At 43.6% G+C, this 18,025-nt stretch overlaps 1 protein-coding gene across 1 annotated transcript in view; it reads left to right on the forward strand.

Annotated features, from left to right (window-relative positions):
* CYSLTR1 (cysteinyl leukotriene receptor 1) overlaps positions 1-18,025 on the forward strand; it is a 112,521-nt gene that overhangs the window by 87,694 nt on the left and 6,802 nt on the right. The window contains exon 2 of the mRNA XM_082262686.1: positions 1,539-1,622. Coding sequence (XP_082118812.1) covers positions 1,551-1,622 — 72 coding nt within the window. The 5' untranslated portion in view covers positions 1,539-1,550. The remainder of the gene's footprint in view (positions 1-1,538; positions 1,623-18,025) is intronic.

The raw sequence follows: 18,025 nt of genomic DNA on the forward strand, positions 1-18,025 counted from the left end.
CCCAATGATTGCAGAGTGCCCACAGCATTGTACCCCAATAAATGCAGAGTGCCCACAGCATTGTACCCCAATGATTGCAGAGTGCCCACAGCATTGTACCCCAATAAATGCAGAGTGCCCACAGCATTGTACCCCAATAAATGCAGAGCGCCACAGCATTGTACCCCAATAAATACAGAGCGCCTCAGCATTGTACCCCAATAAATGCAGAGCGCCACAGAATTGTACCCCAATGATTGCAGAGTGCCACAGAATTGTACCCCAATGATTGCAGAGTGCCACAGAATTGTACCCCAATGATTGCAGAGTGCCACAGCATTGTACCCCAATGATTGCAGAGCGCCACAGCATTGTACCCCAATAAATGCAGAGTGCCCACAGCATTGTACCCCAATGATTGCAGAGTGCCACAGCATTGTATCCCAATAAATGCAGAGCGCCACAGCATTGTACCCCAATAAATGCAGAGTGCCCACAGCATTGTATCCCAATAAATGCAGAGTGCCCACAGCATTGTCCCCCAATAAATGCAGAGTGCCCACAGCATTGTCCCCCAATCAATGCAGAGTGCCCACAGCATTGTACCCCAATAAATGCAGAGTGCCCACAGCATTGTCCCCCAATAAATGCAGAGTGCCCACAGCATTGTCCCCCAATCAATGCAGAGTGCCCACAGCATTGTACCCCAATAAATGCAGAGTGCCACAGCAATGTACCCCAATAAATGCAGAGTGCCCACAGCATTGTCCCCCAATCAATGCAGAGTGCAGCGTGCGTGCTCCCTTCAATTTAATGCACTTACCTGGCGGCGGCGGTGGCGGGTTCTTCCCTCCTCGATCCAGTCCGTCCTCTCTGCGGCGGCGGCGGGAAGGAGCGGCTTCTCCCTCGTCCTCCGAGCGGTGGTGACGGTGAGTGACTGACTCACGCATCGGCACCGCCCCCATTGTGACTTCAGGGATTGGATGTCCTGGATGATGATTGGTCCAGGCTGGAGACTGGACCAATCACAGCCAGGATATCCGAAAGTGGGGGTGTCCAATCGCAAGGACTTGCGATCGGGTTACGCCCCCAGAAGGCTGCCGATCGGCGCCTCTTCTGGGACGTAACCCCACCCCCCCCCCCCCCTAGCCACCACTTCCATTACAAAGGCCGGCGAACCCAATTTTTTTTTTTGTAAAACTTTATTTGTTCGCTTTGTCATTTTTTTTTTTCTTTTTTTTTTTTCTTTTTTTTAGGGGTAGAGGGGCGGCGCCCTGGCGCCCGCTATGCACGGGCCGCCACTGGCCTAAACATCAACAGATTGGGGTGGACTGAAAAAGAGCAAGGGCCTCCTGTATGCCTCCTGTAGTTTCCCATGCAGAAGATCTGTACCTAACTGATTTACTTTAATTGTACATGGATATTTATACTTATATATATATATATATATATATATATATATAATTTTTTTTTTATATTGCATTTTTGGTATCAATCCATTTAAAAAAAGCTAAAACAGTGTTTTCTTGATTTTTAGGAATGCATTTGATGATCAGAAGTGGATTACACTGATGACAGAAATGGAAGACTTAATGTTTGACAGATCTTTTACCCATAACCACATGATGCAGCTGACTAACCAGGTAAGCAAGATATGCATTTATTAATGACACTACTTTATACATTGACACTAGTAGACACATTGTAGTACCTCTTCTTTAGAAAATTATTTTTTTACTGCTCCTAGATGCCAAAGCGTGTTATCATATGTGTTCATGCACATTACTTTAGGCTATTAGCGTTTTTTGAGCTTCAGCGTCTAAGGGCAGGAATTGTTTTTGTAGAGTTTTTTGAAGCGTTTGTCAGCAGAAAAAAAAAAATTGAAAAACGCTCCCAAATGGTCCTAAAAGCTTCTAAATTGCTACTAAATAGCCTCTAACAGCATGTTTGAGCGTTTTCTTTTTTTTCCTAATAAACTGTAAATTAAACTGTTAATAAAATTTTCTAGCGTTTTTTGAGCTTATAAAAATTGCTAGTGTGCTTGGAGCCTAGATACACTGTAAAACTGATCTCCTGGCAAACAGCCAGAAAAAAATAGTTGAAATCAATCAACATGTAACAAAGTTCCGGTAATAGAGAAAATGTGATTTGATCCATACCTTGCAGCCATTACATCTTATTATTATACAGCATCTGGGTAACAGGGAATCGTAAGTCCATACCAAATGGGAGTATACAGCAGATTTCCTGATGTTCTTAAAGTGATTGTAAAGTCTTGTTTTTTTTTCCCAATAAAAATAATAAACATGTTATACTTACCTGCTCTGTTGCAGTGGATCCTCCTCTTCTACTGTCCCTCTTCTGTGATTCTGGCCACTCCTTTCTGTTCAGTGCCCCCATAGCAAGCAGCTTGCTATGGGGGCACCTGAGCGAAGTCACTGCTGCCTGTGTGCATTCAGGCACGGTGCCTTCCCACCCCCTCTCTCTCCTGATATACTTTGATTGACAGCAGCGCCAGCCAAGAGGGAGACACTCATGGACATCGTTGGACAGAGAGGGACCTCAGGTAAGAGTTAAGGGGTCTGAGAGGGGCTGCTGCACACAGAAGGATTTTTATCTTAATGCATAGAATGCATTAAGATAATTAAAAAAAAACTTCTGACTTTACAACCACTTTAAGTTCTTGTGCTTTCAGCTAAAGGGATCTTTTAATTACAAGAGGGACTCCCCCACAGAACATTCCTAGTCACCAGGATAGATCATGCTTACTTACTCCTAAAGAAAGTAGGTCCAAACTTGAAGAACATTTTTAAAACATATCACCTAAACTTAGGCTGACCATACAAGTTTAATATCCTTATACAATTTTCCTTTATATTTACCAAAAAAAAAAATATAATATGAGGTTAAAACTAAACAACTTTCAATTGTATCCAATTAGGCAGGCCCTTGCACTACATAGTTTAAGGTAAATCTAAAGGAAAATTGTACAAGAGAAATGAACATGCATGGACAGCCTTAGTAGAAGAGTCGGCTTACAGGTACACAGGGACACACACTTGGTAAGTTAAGACTGTGATTGTAAGTAAAGTCTGTGATTTGATTGTGACTGAAGACTGTGACTGAGGGTGTAGGGTAGTACTTAAGAGTCAGTGAGTACTGTGTAGCTGAGTATCAGTGGGTGCTGTGCGACTGTGCTGTGTGACTGTCTGTGCTGTGTGACTGTCTGTGCTGTGCGACTGACTGTGCTGTGCGGCTGTGTGACTGACTGTGCTGTGCGACTGTCTGTACTGAGCGACTGTCTGTGCTGTGTGACTGACTGTGCTGGGCGACTGTCTGTGCCCTGCAACTGATCGTGCCCTGCGACTGACCGTGCCCTTCTACTGACCGAGCCTTGCGACTCTGCGACTGACCATGCCCTGCGACTGACTGTGCCCTGCGACTGACCGTGCTCTGCGACTGACCATGCCCTGCGACTGACCATGCCCTGCGACTGACTGTGCCCTGCGACTCTGCAACTGGCCGTGCCCTGTGACTAACCGAGCCCTGTGACTGACCGTGCCCTGCGACTGACCATGCCCTGCGACTGACCGCGCCCTGCGACCAACCGTGCCCTGCGACTGACCGTGCTCTGCGACTGACTGTGCCCTGCGACTCTGCGACTGACCGTGCCCTGCGACTTACCGAGCCCTGTGACTGACCGTGCCCTGCGACTGACCGTGCTCTGCGACTGTGAGTGTCTGTAAGTATCTGTGAGTGTAACAGAGTACCAGAGGGTGAGAAAGCAGAGATAGGAAGCTAGGAAACAGCCACACAGGACAGATTTAAATTACTGAATCCCCATTAGTTTAGATTAGTAGGTACAATGCCCGGCGGGTGTGGAGATGCGACTCGGTGTACATCTTGTGGTATGTATACGTTCCTCAATCATGCGATCGAGGGCGAATACAAATGCATAAAATGTAAGCACGTTGTTTCCCTGGAAGCTCAGGTCCTGAATCTAGGGAAGCAGCTGGAAACACTAAGATGTATGTCCATACTGAAGGAGAGCTGGGATCGTACCCGTCAGGTGCAGGCTGGGGCCTGCATAGAGGTGGGCGGAGTGACGGAGGTACAGGCATCAGAGCAGAGTAGATGGGGGACAGTTAGGAAGGATGTTGGGGAAACCAGTCAGGGACCGCCTCCGGCGCACTCGCTCCCCAGAGCCTCACAGGCTAGCGGCGTAGCCCTACGTCGCTTTGCCTGTGAGGGGATGACCGCCGCCGTAAATAGTCGTGCAGCGATCGGGAAGTGGTTAATAATGGAGCTATGGACGAGGCAGAATCCCTATGGGCTGAACTTAAAAAGGAAGGCACTATGGAGAAGGTAATATTGGACGTATACTATAGGCCCCCCAACCAGAGGGAGGAGGGGCAGGTGGACCTCCTTTTACAGATAGGATTGGCAGCAAGGATGCGAAATGTCATTATAATGGGGGACTTTAATTATCCAGATATAGACTGGGCAGAAGGGACCGCACACTCAGCCAAGGCTCGGCAGTTCCTAAATGTTCTGCAGGACAATTTTATGGGTCAGATGGTGAACGCACCGACAAGAAACAATGCGGTACTTGACCTACTGATTACCAACAATACAGACCTGCTCATGGATATAGAAATACGGGACAACTTAGGAAACAGTGACCATAGGTCAATTAGTTTCAGTATTAATCATAGTAATAGGAAACACAAGGGTAATATTAAGACACTGAATTTCAAAAGAGCCAATTTCCCCAAACTGCGCTCTCTGCTAGAAAATATCAAATGGGATAGAACCCTGAGAACAAAGAACACAGAGGAAAAATGGGAGTGCTTCAAGAGCATACTAAACAAAGGGATTGGCCTGTGCATTCCAAAGGGAAACAAATTTAAAGGAGCAAAACTAAACCCTGGATGGCTAAACTCCAGCATAAAAATGCATATTATTACTAAAGAAAAGGCCTTCAAAAAATACAAGACTGAGGGGTCATTGGCAGCATTCAAGCATTACAAAGAGTGTAATAAGAAATGTAAAGACGAAATCAAGGCGGCTAAAATAGAACATGAGAGACATATAGCGGAAGAGAGTAAAAAGAACCCCAAGAAATTATTTAAGTATATAAACAGTAAGAAAGCGAGGCCAGAACACATTGGCCCCATAAAAGACGACAAAGGAAATATGGCCACAGAGGACAGAGAAAAGGCGGAAGTGTTAAATAATTTCTTCTCTTCAGTCTTCACAAAAGAATTGGGGGGCTACACTAACCCAACTGGTAAGGCTAAACTAAATAATACACCTCAGGAAGTACCGCCATGGTTAACGGAGGATAGACTTAGAACTAAACTAGAGAAACTTAATATAAATAAATCACCGGGACCAAAAGGCTTGCACCCGAGGGTTCTTAAAGAGCTCAGCCAGGTGATTGCCAGACCATTACAGTAAACCCCCCTCCATTGCGGGGGTTACGTTCCGGACCCAGCCGCGAAAAGTGAAATTCCGCGAAATAGAAAAACCCTATTAAAATGCATTGTAGGCATGTTTATTTTACTGTCACTGTACGTGTAGAAGCATTTTAAGGTCTTTAAAAACACTTTTAAAACAATAGAAACTCATTTAAACACATAAAAGATACTAAGAGACATAGCAAGAGTTATGGAAAACACAAAAATATTTCATTTTTAATGATTTATATAGTAAAATAACATTACAAAAAAAAACGTGAATTACCGGGACCGCAAAAACTGAACCGCGATGGAGCGGGGGATTACTGTATTCTTGATCTTTAAGGATAGTCTCAGACGGTAACGGTGCCAGCTGATTGGAAAAAAGCCAACGTGGTACCGATATTTAAAAAAGGGCCGAGATATATCCCGGGTAACTATAGGCTGGTCAGCCTAACATCAGTAGTCTGCAAGATTTTGGAGGGGATGTTAAGGGACCACATACAAGACTTTAGTAATGAAAATGGTATTATTAGTATTAATCAACATGGATTCATGAAAAATCGTTCTTGCCAAACCAATCTATTAACCTTCTATGATGAAGTGAGCTGCCACCTAGATAAAGGTAAGCCTGTGGATGTGGTGTATCTGGACTTTGCAAAGGCCTTTGACACCGTTCCCACAAACGCTTACTGTACAAACTAAGGAAGGTAGTTATGGACAATAGGGTGAGTACCTGGATAGAGAACTGGCTCCAGGGGAGAGTTCAGAGGGTGGGGATTAATGGGGAGTATTCGGATTGGGCGGGTGTGGAAAGTGGGGTCCCCCAAGGTTCTGTCCTGGGGCCAATCCTGTTTAACTTATTCATAAATGATCTAGAGGAGGGGATATCCAGCACAATCTCGGTATTTGCGGACGATACTAAACTAAGCATGTCAATATCTTCTATGCAAGATGTGGAAAACTTACAAGCTGATCTGAACAAAATAATGGGGTGGGCAACTACATGGCAGATGAGGTTTAATGTTGAAAAATGTAAAATAATGCACCTGGGCATCAGTAATGTGAAAGCAAGCTACTCTCTAGGGGGGAAACCTCCGGGTGAGTCTAGGATGGAAAAAGACCTGGGGGTACTGGTAGACAACAGGTTTGGCAGTGGCATGCAATGCCAAGCCGCTGCAAGCAAAGCCAACAGAATACTGGGATGTATAAAAAAGGGGATTCACTCCAGAAATAAAGATATTCTCCCACTCTACAAGACTCATGTCCGGCCACATCTGGCGTATGCTGTCCAGTTCTGGGCACCGGTCCTCAGGAAGGATGTGCTGGAACTAGAGAGAGTCCAGAGAAGGGCAACAAAAATAATTAGGGGAATGGAGGGCATCGGCTATGAGGAAAGACTACAAGCACTGAACTTATTCTCTCTGGAGAAGAGACAATTGAGGGGGATATGATATCAATGTACAAATACTGTACTGGTGATGTCCCTAGCTTAAAGAACAAACTTTTCAGAGAAAGGGAATACAATAAGACACGTGGCCACTCACTAAAACTTGAGGAAAAACGGTTTAAGCTTAAAATACGTAAGGGGTTCTTTACTGTCAGAGCAGTAAGGATGTGGAATTCTCTTCCACAAGCAGTCGTATCAACAGGGAGCATTGATAAATTAAAAAAACTATTAGATGGGAACCTTAAAGACCACAACATACAGGGGTATACAATGTACGGTTAACAGCAAACACACACACATCATAGGTTGAACTGGATGGACTGATGTATTTTTTTTCAACCTCACAAACTACGTAACTAAGTAGGACAATGAAGGTGGATTAACCAGAACTCAAATAAGGGTCCTACAACTTCTTGGCTAGAGGTTGCTGGTTCTCAGCATCCAGAAGCATCACACAGAACTACTCAGCACATCGGCCACAGAAAGAGGTTTGGGTGTACCAGTTCCTGTAATTACTATAGCAGCAAATCTTTAGGCCAAGATGATGATATCCTCTATACCCAGGCTCCAGCACTGGGGCCTCAAACCAGACACACAGTACTCTCATCAAGGAAAGCCCCCTTTGGCAAGGAAATCTCTTTTCTTCAAAAGAAGGAGGAAGAAAGGATGTTTTGTCAAAACCCAATTGAACCCACTGATGACAAGCTCACCAGGGATTGGCCAGCTAACAAAACTCTCTGTATCCACTGCTAAAATAGGAATCATGAGCCCCCTTAAGAAATTGACTGGCAAGTGATGTAATACAGATCACTGTTGGGTGCAATTCTCTATAAGAAAAGCAAACCTGGTAGGGAATACATCCCTACGAATACTGGAGCTGTTTTATCTGCTAAAGTGTATGTCTCTCCATTCAGTCCTAAGATTTACCCATCCCTTGCTAGTAATATCACTGTAAAGGTACATTCACTTTATGGCTTTACTTCACTAACTTGGAATAAAAACAGACCTCACCAAACATTTACTTAAACTGCACTTTAGGGTGTAACTGTGTCTCCTTGGTTACCAGATCCCAAGCCGATTGTACAAAGGAAATATTGGTATATAAAAAATAAAGTCGTAAATGTGTCTTTTGCCAAATCAAATATAATAGGTATCTGTGGCCAAACATATCTAACTGAATAATATCTAATGAAATGATAAGAATTGGTAAACATGTTTACACAGAATCACAAAGTCTTTAGCATATTGCATTTCTTGGGAAGGAAATGTATTGTATTTTCAATAATTTTGGATATACATGTTTATAATAAAAATAAGAATTGCAGCTCCAACTGTCCCTAGAGGATTGTTTAATTTGTATCTTCCTAAAGTGTAAACTATATCAGACAAACATAAAATACAATTGTATTGCAATGATCACTCCACACCAAAGACGCCCCTGTATGTAAGCGCACCAATGTATTACATTCATGAAAAGTTTATATCCTCAAATGCTGTTTCTGATTAGGTAATGCCACTACCATTACACAGTCTCTTCTAATACTGTAGTTCAGTGCAGCTTCCTTTAAAAGGTGAGTGATATTACTGTACTCCTTTAATGTCTACAAAGAGCACATATACTGTACATTATCAATAATGCTGCACATTTGTTCCTCTCCATTCCTGCTCTCAGCTTTCCCGTCAGTGTTCCCGATTCTTGTGGCTGCTCATGGTTTTCATTGCTTCTGGGTTCTTAGGTCAGACCCACTGGACCTGTGCTGCATGTACCAAAGGTAGTTCTGTTTCCCAGACTGTGGCTTGTCCAGAACTTCCACAAGCAGTCAAATCCAATGGGGGTAGTTGCCACAAGACTAACATATAGTAAGATTAAAAAAAGTCCACCTTTCTAATTGTGTAATATTTAAAACCACAAGAAAATGGCGTCCTCTCTCCCAATCTCAGGCTCAAATCTCTCCTAGTATGATATGTGAATCTTCAGACAGAGGTGCTCATTCTCTAACTTCTTTGGGGCCAAAAGGAAGAACTTTCTTGGGCAGTTTAAAAAAAAAATATCTCTCCGCTCCTCCTATTGGGAATCCATAGTTTAAGAAGTCTATTTATCCCATTATATGGCTGCCATCTCAAACCCCAACGCCCAGGATTCTCAGAATTCTGCATCAAAGTCTATGGTCTTGATTGGCTTTAGCTCTTCCCCTGCTGGCCAGAGGAGAATGGTGCAGCATAATTATATTATCTCAGTAGAAGGAGTGAAGAATAAAAGGCAAAGTCTATTTCTCTATATTGTTGTAGCCAAGCACCTGGCTACATAGAAGTTTATCTATCTAAACCTTATTTAAAACACTGCCATAGACATATACTTAAAATGGAACCAAACCTGCAAACAACAAAATAATGTGCAGCTCTTCTGGGATAAGACACACTTTATATACATTATGTTTTTTCAAATATAGTTCAGATATTTATACAGCTGTTTGGGTTCAGGGGATTTAGGGCGAGTGAAAGATTAGGGCTAAGGATTATGCAAATGTAGTTCTTGTGGCTCTGCTGTAATCAGCAGAGTAGCATGTGATTGCTTTGGTCTGCTCTGGGCTCTGCAGGCTGCAAGTTTGATTGCGTCCCCCTGTCTTCTGGAGACTTCCAGAATATAGTGGGTGGAAGAATCAAAGGAGGAGTTTGATTATTTATGAAACTCCAGCCAATCCTTGGGGGAAGGTGTCCAGATGGTGGCTGGGAGAGTGATATATAGTGTGAAGCCCCAGTGACACAGTGAGTACAGATCTGTTGCTGCTGTTAACCCCGGATGCACTTGATAGGCTCCTCACAGGCTTGCCTGACCTGGAACATTGCTCGTGGTCATCCAGTGCTGTCCACTTCATATTCTGCTCAAGGGACTTCTCTGAGAAGTAGCTACAAAGGGAAGTGTCTCCTGCTGTTCAGTGTTCTGGAGTATCTGTTACCTTCCTTTAGCCCATCCAGGTTACTTTGCAATAAACCTGAAAAAGGCAACTTTCTTGACTGTATATTTGAGCCAAAGGAGTGAATGTTGCTGTTTTCCTGACTGCTGCTACACAAAGGGAAAGAACCTGGGACACAAATCAGTGTCTACTGAAGGGGTAGCTCTACATACAGTGAATGATGCTGTTTGAAAGCAAGGGCTAGTTCTGTATCTGCTGTGTGCTACTTTTAAGACACTGGCACTTGTAAGTCTATGCTGGCTGTATGTTGCTGCTTGAACGTTGGGACTTGGAGCTCTCTACTTGCTAGTGCTACCATGTGAATGCTGGAACTGAGGTCAAATGACCAACCTACCCCTATTTTGTGAGTTAAAGTGTGTTTAACCCAAAAACCAAAAATAGAATATATTGCAGCTTACCAGTCCTTTGATGTTGTGTCTGCATTCAATTTCTGTGTTTAGACCTTTTTTACCTTTTATATTTCACCAGCTGATCTAGCCAGTAACACGCTTCATGTCTTAGGGTGGCTCCCCTATCTATGGAGGAGAAGACCAGACACCCTTGCATAGTATCCCTGTCAGGAGAGGGTAGTATTAGATGGACTAGTAGAATTACAGTATATACTCGAGTATAAGCCGACTTTTTCAGCACAAATGTCAGCGGCGGCGGCTGACATGTACACTGCGCATGTGAAGCCGCCGCTCGGGAAAGCCTGTACTCACTCAGACATTCTCAGGCAGACGGCACATGCGCAATGACGTATGGCGCCGGGCGGCGCCATTTTTAAATCTAAGGCGCAACGGGGAGGGGTAAGACCCCCTCTGCATATCCTGCACCATGCCCTCAGCCCTGCATCTCCTGCACCATGCCTGCAGCTCTGCATCTTCTGCACCATGCCCTCAGCCCTGTACCTCTTGCACCCTGCCCTCAGCCCTGCATCTCCTGCACCATGCCCTCAGCCCTGCATCTCCTGCACCATGCCCTCAGCCCTGCATCTCCTGCACCATGCCCTCAGCCCTGCATCTCCTCCACCATGCCCGTAGCCCCTGCACCATGCCCGCATCTCCTGTATCTCCTGCACTATGCCAGCAGCCTCTGCATCTCTTGCACCATGCCCGCAGCTTCTTCCTCTCCTGTACCATGCCCGCAGTAGCTGCTGCATTTCCCACCCTAGGCTTTTACTTGAGTCAATACGTTTTCTCAGTTTTTTTGTGGTAAAATTAGGTGCCCCATCATATATTCAGGTCGGCTTATACTCGAGTATATACGGTAGATGGACTTTACAGAAGTGACCAACATATTAAAGCCTAACTCTACATAACACGTTTTAAGCAGTTACAGAAAGTTTTTTTTTCCTTTTGAGATAAAAGTTTTAACTAAATAAACAAAAGCTGACCACTTTTAAGTTCCACTGTCAGTGTTTAATGGTTTGTCTTAACCCTCTTCTCTTTTAAAGGAAGTTGAATAATAAAAGTAGGGTCAACAGGTAAAAATAGGTTAAAAGGGTACCCAGAATTACAAAGACTGCTTTGTACAGGTAGACCCAGGCTACAAACAAGATAGGTTCTGTAGATTTGTTCTTAAGTTGAATTTGTATGTAAGTTGAAACAGGCACATTTTTAAGTGAAACTCCAGCCCAAAAAAATATTTATAAGTTTTGGAAAGCATAGGGAAGAGTTTACACCCCTGTACCATTTGTTTAGCTGTCTTTGCCCCTGTTCAGAAGATGTCACTTCACTTTCTGGCCCTGTGACAATTGGGATTTGAAAATATTGGGTTGTCGTGGAAACAAGGATTGGTGATAAAGCTTCAGTGTAGACACCTTTTTCCCATGATAACTTTACAGAAGTGAATTTCCCTTCCTAGGGGAGGATTTCCTCTCACTTCCTGTTGTCTCCCTCAGTTTGTAAGTGATTCCTATGTAGAGGTACACCAAATGGAAATTTTTATGGTCAAAACCAAAAATGCAGGATGCACTTGCCCGAAACCCCGAAACTGAAAGTTTTTGAAAATGTATATATATATATATACAGTATATATATATATAATTTTATTATATTCAACTTTTTAATTAATATCATGAATTTAAATAAATATGAATTTATTGTCGGCCATTATTGGCACCTTTAGCGCTAGTAAAGCTCAAGAAAAATGCATACTTTTAAATTCTCTGTCTACCTTCACACTGGTCCATTGCGCTTCCATTGTGGTGTTAAAAATCTTGCTTGCTGCCTTTTTGCTCAGTTAAAAAACCGCACCAAAAACGCACTTTCACGGAAAGAACACATCAGTAACACACCCAATATGTTTTTGTCTCAATCAATTTCTTTAGTAATTTTTAAACAAAGAATTGGAGTACATTACAAAGCATAAAGAGTAAAGAAGAGTATTTCTCCAAAAGAAGGATACACAGTGTGAAACTCGCATCAAGTGTAGTGGGTTTAAAGGACACCGCCACTCACTTTTTCTTTCTTTTAAGGGCTTTCCTCGCCCATGTTTATTAAAGGAAAGTTAATCAAGCAGAAAAAATAACAGGATTTCCCTCGCAGGGGTTTCAGCATTCCAGTCCTAAGCAAAATAAGCGATAATTTAGCCCTCCTGGCTTGTACTTGCAGCGCTGCTGCTCTGGCCTCAAACTCCAGGCCCTTGTCTGTCTCCCACAGACAGGCTCACCCAACAGGGTGCACACGAATAGCAGCCTTGTGCTGCATTGACTCCCATGTGGAGCCCTCCTGACTCCTGGGCCAGACCTCCTGTCTGCCGGGGTGGAGCCCAGAACCATGGTCAGGTTACTACTAAAAGCAGAGCACACACCTGACCAATTATTATGCTGGCTGTTCTGAATATCTGGACCCAGGAGTGGAGATTTCATCCCACCCGGATCATTTAGAAATCTCCACGCTCCAGGTCCCAAACTGGACTTTTTAAAACACAGAGGAAACTGAAAAGCCAGTTTCCTCTTCATGGTACAAGCTCCCTGGAGCCCCTCAACCTGCCTGGTTGAGAATTCTGGGTCATGATCGCTTTCTAGACCCTGGCAGGGTAACGCTCTGCCACAACAGGTTAATAAAATGTGAAGAGAGAGTTACACATTGCAAGGTAATGAAACATTTAGAGAGTGAAGGTAATTCCACACGTCAAGAAAGGCATTGAGGGAACATACGCTTGATAGCTTATAACCATAAAAACTGTTTAAAATAGGAGAGATGAGGCATTTCTGATTCCCTGTTGCATAAACCATAGAATTATAGCCTGATAATGAAGAGTGAATAGGAGGAAAATCCCCCCTAGCTCCTGCTCTCAATGATAGCTCTGACCTCTCCACCCTGTAAGAGGCTCTTATCCTGAGGTGAAAAATGCCTCATCTTCGCCCCTCCAAGTGTATGTAACCAATGTCCAGGGCTCTTATGAACCCTTCTGATCTAGAATAATATGTCCTAAGGCCATCCCATTTCAAGCCTCCGTTATAAAAGGGCCTATCAAGCTTCCTTCAGGATGATCCAGAGTGGACTTGAAGTGGGTAGGGGTTCTCTGCAAGATAACTTCTAACTCAATGAACTTTAGGCGATTGAGATATCTCCTCAGAGGGAGAGATTCACATAGTGAATCCCGCCATCACTGGCGGGAGCATAACAATCCTCAACCTGGATCCCTCTTCAGGAGGGGGAAGCTGGTAGAGAAGAAAGAGCTAAAAGAAAGAGGAATAGAAAAGGAACAAGGAAAGTCAGAGGTCAGATGAAAGAAGGGAGGGAGATGACTCACCAAAACGTGTAGGGTACGATGGCATAATTCATTTTAATTCGGTCACCAGGGAAACATGCATGAAATCAGCCCACGGTTCCCAAGTGGCTTCAAACTTCTGAACTGAGTCCAGGAGGACACTGGCCATCTTCTCCTGGGCCATAATCTATGATTTTTTTTTTGCCAAATTACTGAAAACATAGGGCTGCTTCTATGCTTTAGCTATTGTCAGTTTGGCTCCTAGGAAAAAAGTGTATTAGGCGATTCTTGCTCTTACAGATTTTTTCAGCTGGGAAATTTAATAATGCTATATGAGGAGATTTAGGAATGGCCAATCTTGTTGTCTTCCTTATACATGCAAAAATCCTATTCCAGAACCCTCTCAATTTTGGACATTCCCACCAGATGTGTAGCATAGTGCCTATGTGAGAGCACCCTCTGAAGCATAATGGTGAAGTTGACGGTTACAGTTTTGCTAACCTGGAGGGAACAAGATACCAATGAGTTATTACTTTTAGGTGCGCTTCCATTAAGGATACATTGATGATTCCACGATATGCGCAGTTGACCGCTTTGTGCCAATCATCTAGGTCCCAAACCTGTGAGAGATCTTTTTCCCATGCCAACATATAACCTGTTTTAATGTTGACTGTGGAGAGTGACTTATAAATTGTCGAGATCCCTCTGCTCCGAGCACTGACTACACCAATGTTCATAAGGTGAAATGGAGGGAGGCAAAGGTTTAGATGACCAAATAGAGTGTAAGCAGTGGGAGATTTGTTGTAACCTAAATTTTAGTTAGTGGTATTCAGAGTTTATCAATACAGTGATTTAGTGAAAGCGGTCCTCTTGAGTTGAAAAAGTGTCCAATTCTGTACATCCCTTTGTCCAACCACCATTGGAACGCTTTAATGTTCAAGCCCAGGGGGAAATTGGAGTCATAGAAGAGGTAAGCGAGGGGACATATAGGGGATACCAGCTCCTCATGGTTCCTGAGGCCATCTAACAAGGAGAAGGAGTGAGAGAGTGTTGAAGCGAGTATTGCAGGTCGTTTTTTAGTATGGCACCACATCAAATAATCTAGGGTGTGGTGAGGGACTGCCTGCCTTTCCATATGCACCCAATCTGGTTTAGCAGTCTGGAAATAGATAACTGATATTTGGGCCAGCTGTGCTGCTTGATAATACCAGAGTAAGTTTGGCAGTCGTAAACCACCTCTGTTTCGCACTCGGTAGAGAACCGTTTTTGCTAATCGATGTCCCTTTGAGCCCCCGACAAAGTCTGCAATCTTCGTCTGGAAGCGTCTCAGATGATCATTAATAATGGGAGTAGGGAAAGATCAGAAAAGGTAGAGGATTCATGGGAGTAATGTCATCTTGACTAAGTGGACCCTTCCCAACCATGAAAGGTTAAGACGTGACCAAGACTCTAGGTCACTTCCCAATTTTTTGTAGATGGAAGGATAATTATCTGTGTGAAGTTTGTCTATCCTGGAGGAGAGAATCACCCCCAGATAAGTTATGGAAGAGATACTCCAAGTGAACTCCAAGTGTTCTTTCAATCGGGATATTAGCGAGTCCGGGATATTAATATTTAGGGCTTCTGACTTGGACATATTTACTTGAAGACCTGAGATTTTACCAAACTCATTTAAATGTCGAGAGATATTTAGTAGAGAGATAAGTGGTGATGTGACAAAGAGGAGCAAATCATCTGTGAAGAGGGCACATTTGTGCGAATGGGGACCACATCTTACTCCATGGACGTCTGGGTTATTTCTGATCGCTATCGCTAAGGTTTCTATTGCTATTGCAAAAATCAGGGGTAATAGGGGGCAACCTTGTCGGGTGCCTTTAGAGATTAGGAAAGGTTCCAAATAGTATCCTTGGAGATGCACCCTGGCTTCAGGGGTCGAGTATAAGACACTTAGGATATTAGTGAATTTCTGGCCGACCCCCCCCCCCCCCCATCGCTGCAGAATATTGAAGAGATAAGGCCAAAAAACCGAATCAAAAGCCTTCTGTAGGTCTATAGATAGTAGTAGGCCTTCTTGAGGTTGTCCTCCGTCCCAATTCGATCTCAGCAACGATATAATATCTATTGCCCTCCTGATCTGGTCTGGGCCTTGTCTACCTGGTATGAAACCCACCTGGTCTTTGTGGATATATAGGTTTTTAAAGGAAGCAAGCCGGTCTGACAAAATCTTGGTTAGAATTTTCAAATCATTGTTTATCAGCAAGATAGGCCGATAATTGCTGATCTCGCCTGGATCCTTCCCTAGTTTTGGAATAACTGTAGTAAATGCTGAGTTGAGCGAGCGATCTAGGATGGCTCCCTGTCTCAGTATATTGAAAAAGCGTGGTGCTAATTAGGGCAACAGAGTAGATGCAAAGGCTTTGTAGTAAGAATTTGAGAAGCTGCCTGGGCCAGAGGCGGAGCCCTTTTTTAGGTTTTTAATGACCAAGTCAACTTCCTCTTCTGTTATTGGCGCTTCCAGTTTGTTAATGTGTCGGTTTTCTAATTTGGGTAAGGGAAGAGAGTCTAAAAAGGAATCTGGGTCAAGTTGGGAATCCTGGTCCCCGCTGCTATAAAGATTTTTGTAGAAATCATGGAAGGCGCCCATAATTTTCTGGGGATTATATGTGCCCATACCGTTATAGAGATATATTTTGGGAAGAGTATGGGAGCAAGGTTTAGTGCCAGTCTGGCCACGTCTAGTTTAGACGTTGGTATAGTTTTTGAATCTTTCTTATGTTGTTTACTGATAGCCAAGAACTCATCCTCTAATCTATCTATTTCATTTCTCAGTGCTCTATGAATTTGGGATAATATTTGAATACGTTTTCCCCTGATGGTTGCTTTGTACGCTGCCCAAAGGTTTTCAGGTATAACCCCGTCAACATCCTTGTAGAAGAAATATCCTTAATGGCCTTCTCAATTTCCAAAGCTCTCATGGGGTTACTAAGGATTGCTTCATTAAGCCTCCAATGTTTGTTTAATTTTGAGCCCATGGGTCTAACCAGGACGAGAAAAACCATAGAATGGTCCGACCAGACTGAGTCTCTGATGAAAGATTTGTGGGCTAAAGGAGTTTGGGTTGAAGAAAGGAAGTTGTGGTCAGTTCTAGCAAAAAATTGATGAGGGTGTGAGAAATGTGTATAGTCCCTAAATTGAGGATTTAATTCCCTCCAGATATCAATAGGCCCTTGCTGGTACATCAGTCTGGCTATACTGAGGCTCTGTTTAGGTGGACGAGTTCTTTGGACTCCCGGGGGGCATTATTTATCGAGCCCTGTATCGAAAGCTATATTAGAATCCCCTCCAAAAAAAAAATGGTGCCTTTGAGTGAGGGGCCTAGTGTCTGGAGCATGGTTTCAAAACATTTTGCCTGATCCCGATTAGGTGCATAGTAGGATACAAAGGAGTACAGATGATCATCCACCACTCCCTTAATAAGAATGAATCTGCCCCCAGGATCCTTATGTTTAGATTTAAATGAACATTTGCAATTGTGTGAGAAGAGGATTGCTACCTCCTTCATCTTATCCTCAGCATTAGCTAGGTAAAAATTAGGAAATTTTGGATGGACTTCCTAAAGTGGATGAACTTAGGGCTGCACAATCTTGTAAAGTGTGTCTCCTACAGTAGGATCACATCTATCTTCTGGCTATAATAATATTGGAAACTTTTCCCTATTTTGATTTGGGAATTTAGTCCCTGCGTATTATGAGAGGCAATTCGCAGCAATGGGGGAGATTTTCCAAAGTCAGCCATGGAGCAAGTAGTGAGGGGTCTCAAGCGAAATACAGTCACCTACCTTGGGTTTCCTGGGAGGAGCAGTTGAGGAAGTACCCAGCAGGTCTGTTTTCCAAGCAGGAGGTGACGTGAGATGGACACTTCTGGTGGGACATCTGAAGAGAGGTAAAGGGTAGACACAAAGAGGTGAAAAAAGAGTAGATAAATGGAAAAGGAGAGGTAAAGAACTCTCCTGAGGGGGGGGGGGGGACCCTAGCCCACACCTGCCCTTTGACATATTAGTAGAGCCTTCTTCTACCAGAGTAGAAGAGTCCCTGGTCCAGAGAGATGGAAAAGCTGTGTCTCTGGGTCAGGTGGAGGCACATGTGGCTTTCTCTGACTTTTTTTTCAAATATACATCTTATAATGTTGCCTAACGGAAACTTAGTGACAAAACAGCTTAACCATTGTAAAAGCTCAGCTGAAAAGTAGAAAAAATATAAAATTCCCCCAAAACTGGAGGGGGGGGGTGAAACAAAAGAATAAACTTTGGAGACTAGCAAGGCTAAAGTATTTGCCACACTAGGAGGATCAGGAAAAGGTACCCCTTGGGGGGCCCGCGGACTCCAGGGAGTCAGTGACCGGGTCAGTCTGTCCTAGATAGTCTAGACGGATAAAGGGATTTTACGTAGCCATTAATCCCTCAG

Source organism: Pelophylax lessonae (assembly GCF_965119305.1).
Source record: "Pelophylax lessonae genome assembly, chromosome: 7".
Classification (NCBI taxonomy): domain Eukaryota; kingdom Metazoa; phylum Chordata; class Amphibia; order Anura; family Ranidae; genus Pelophylax; species Pelophylax lessonae.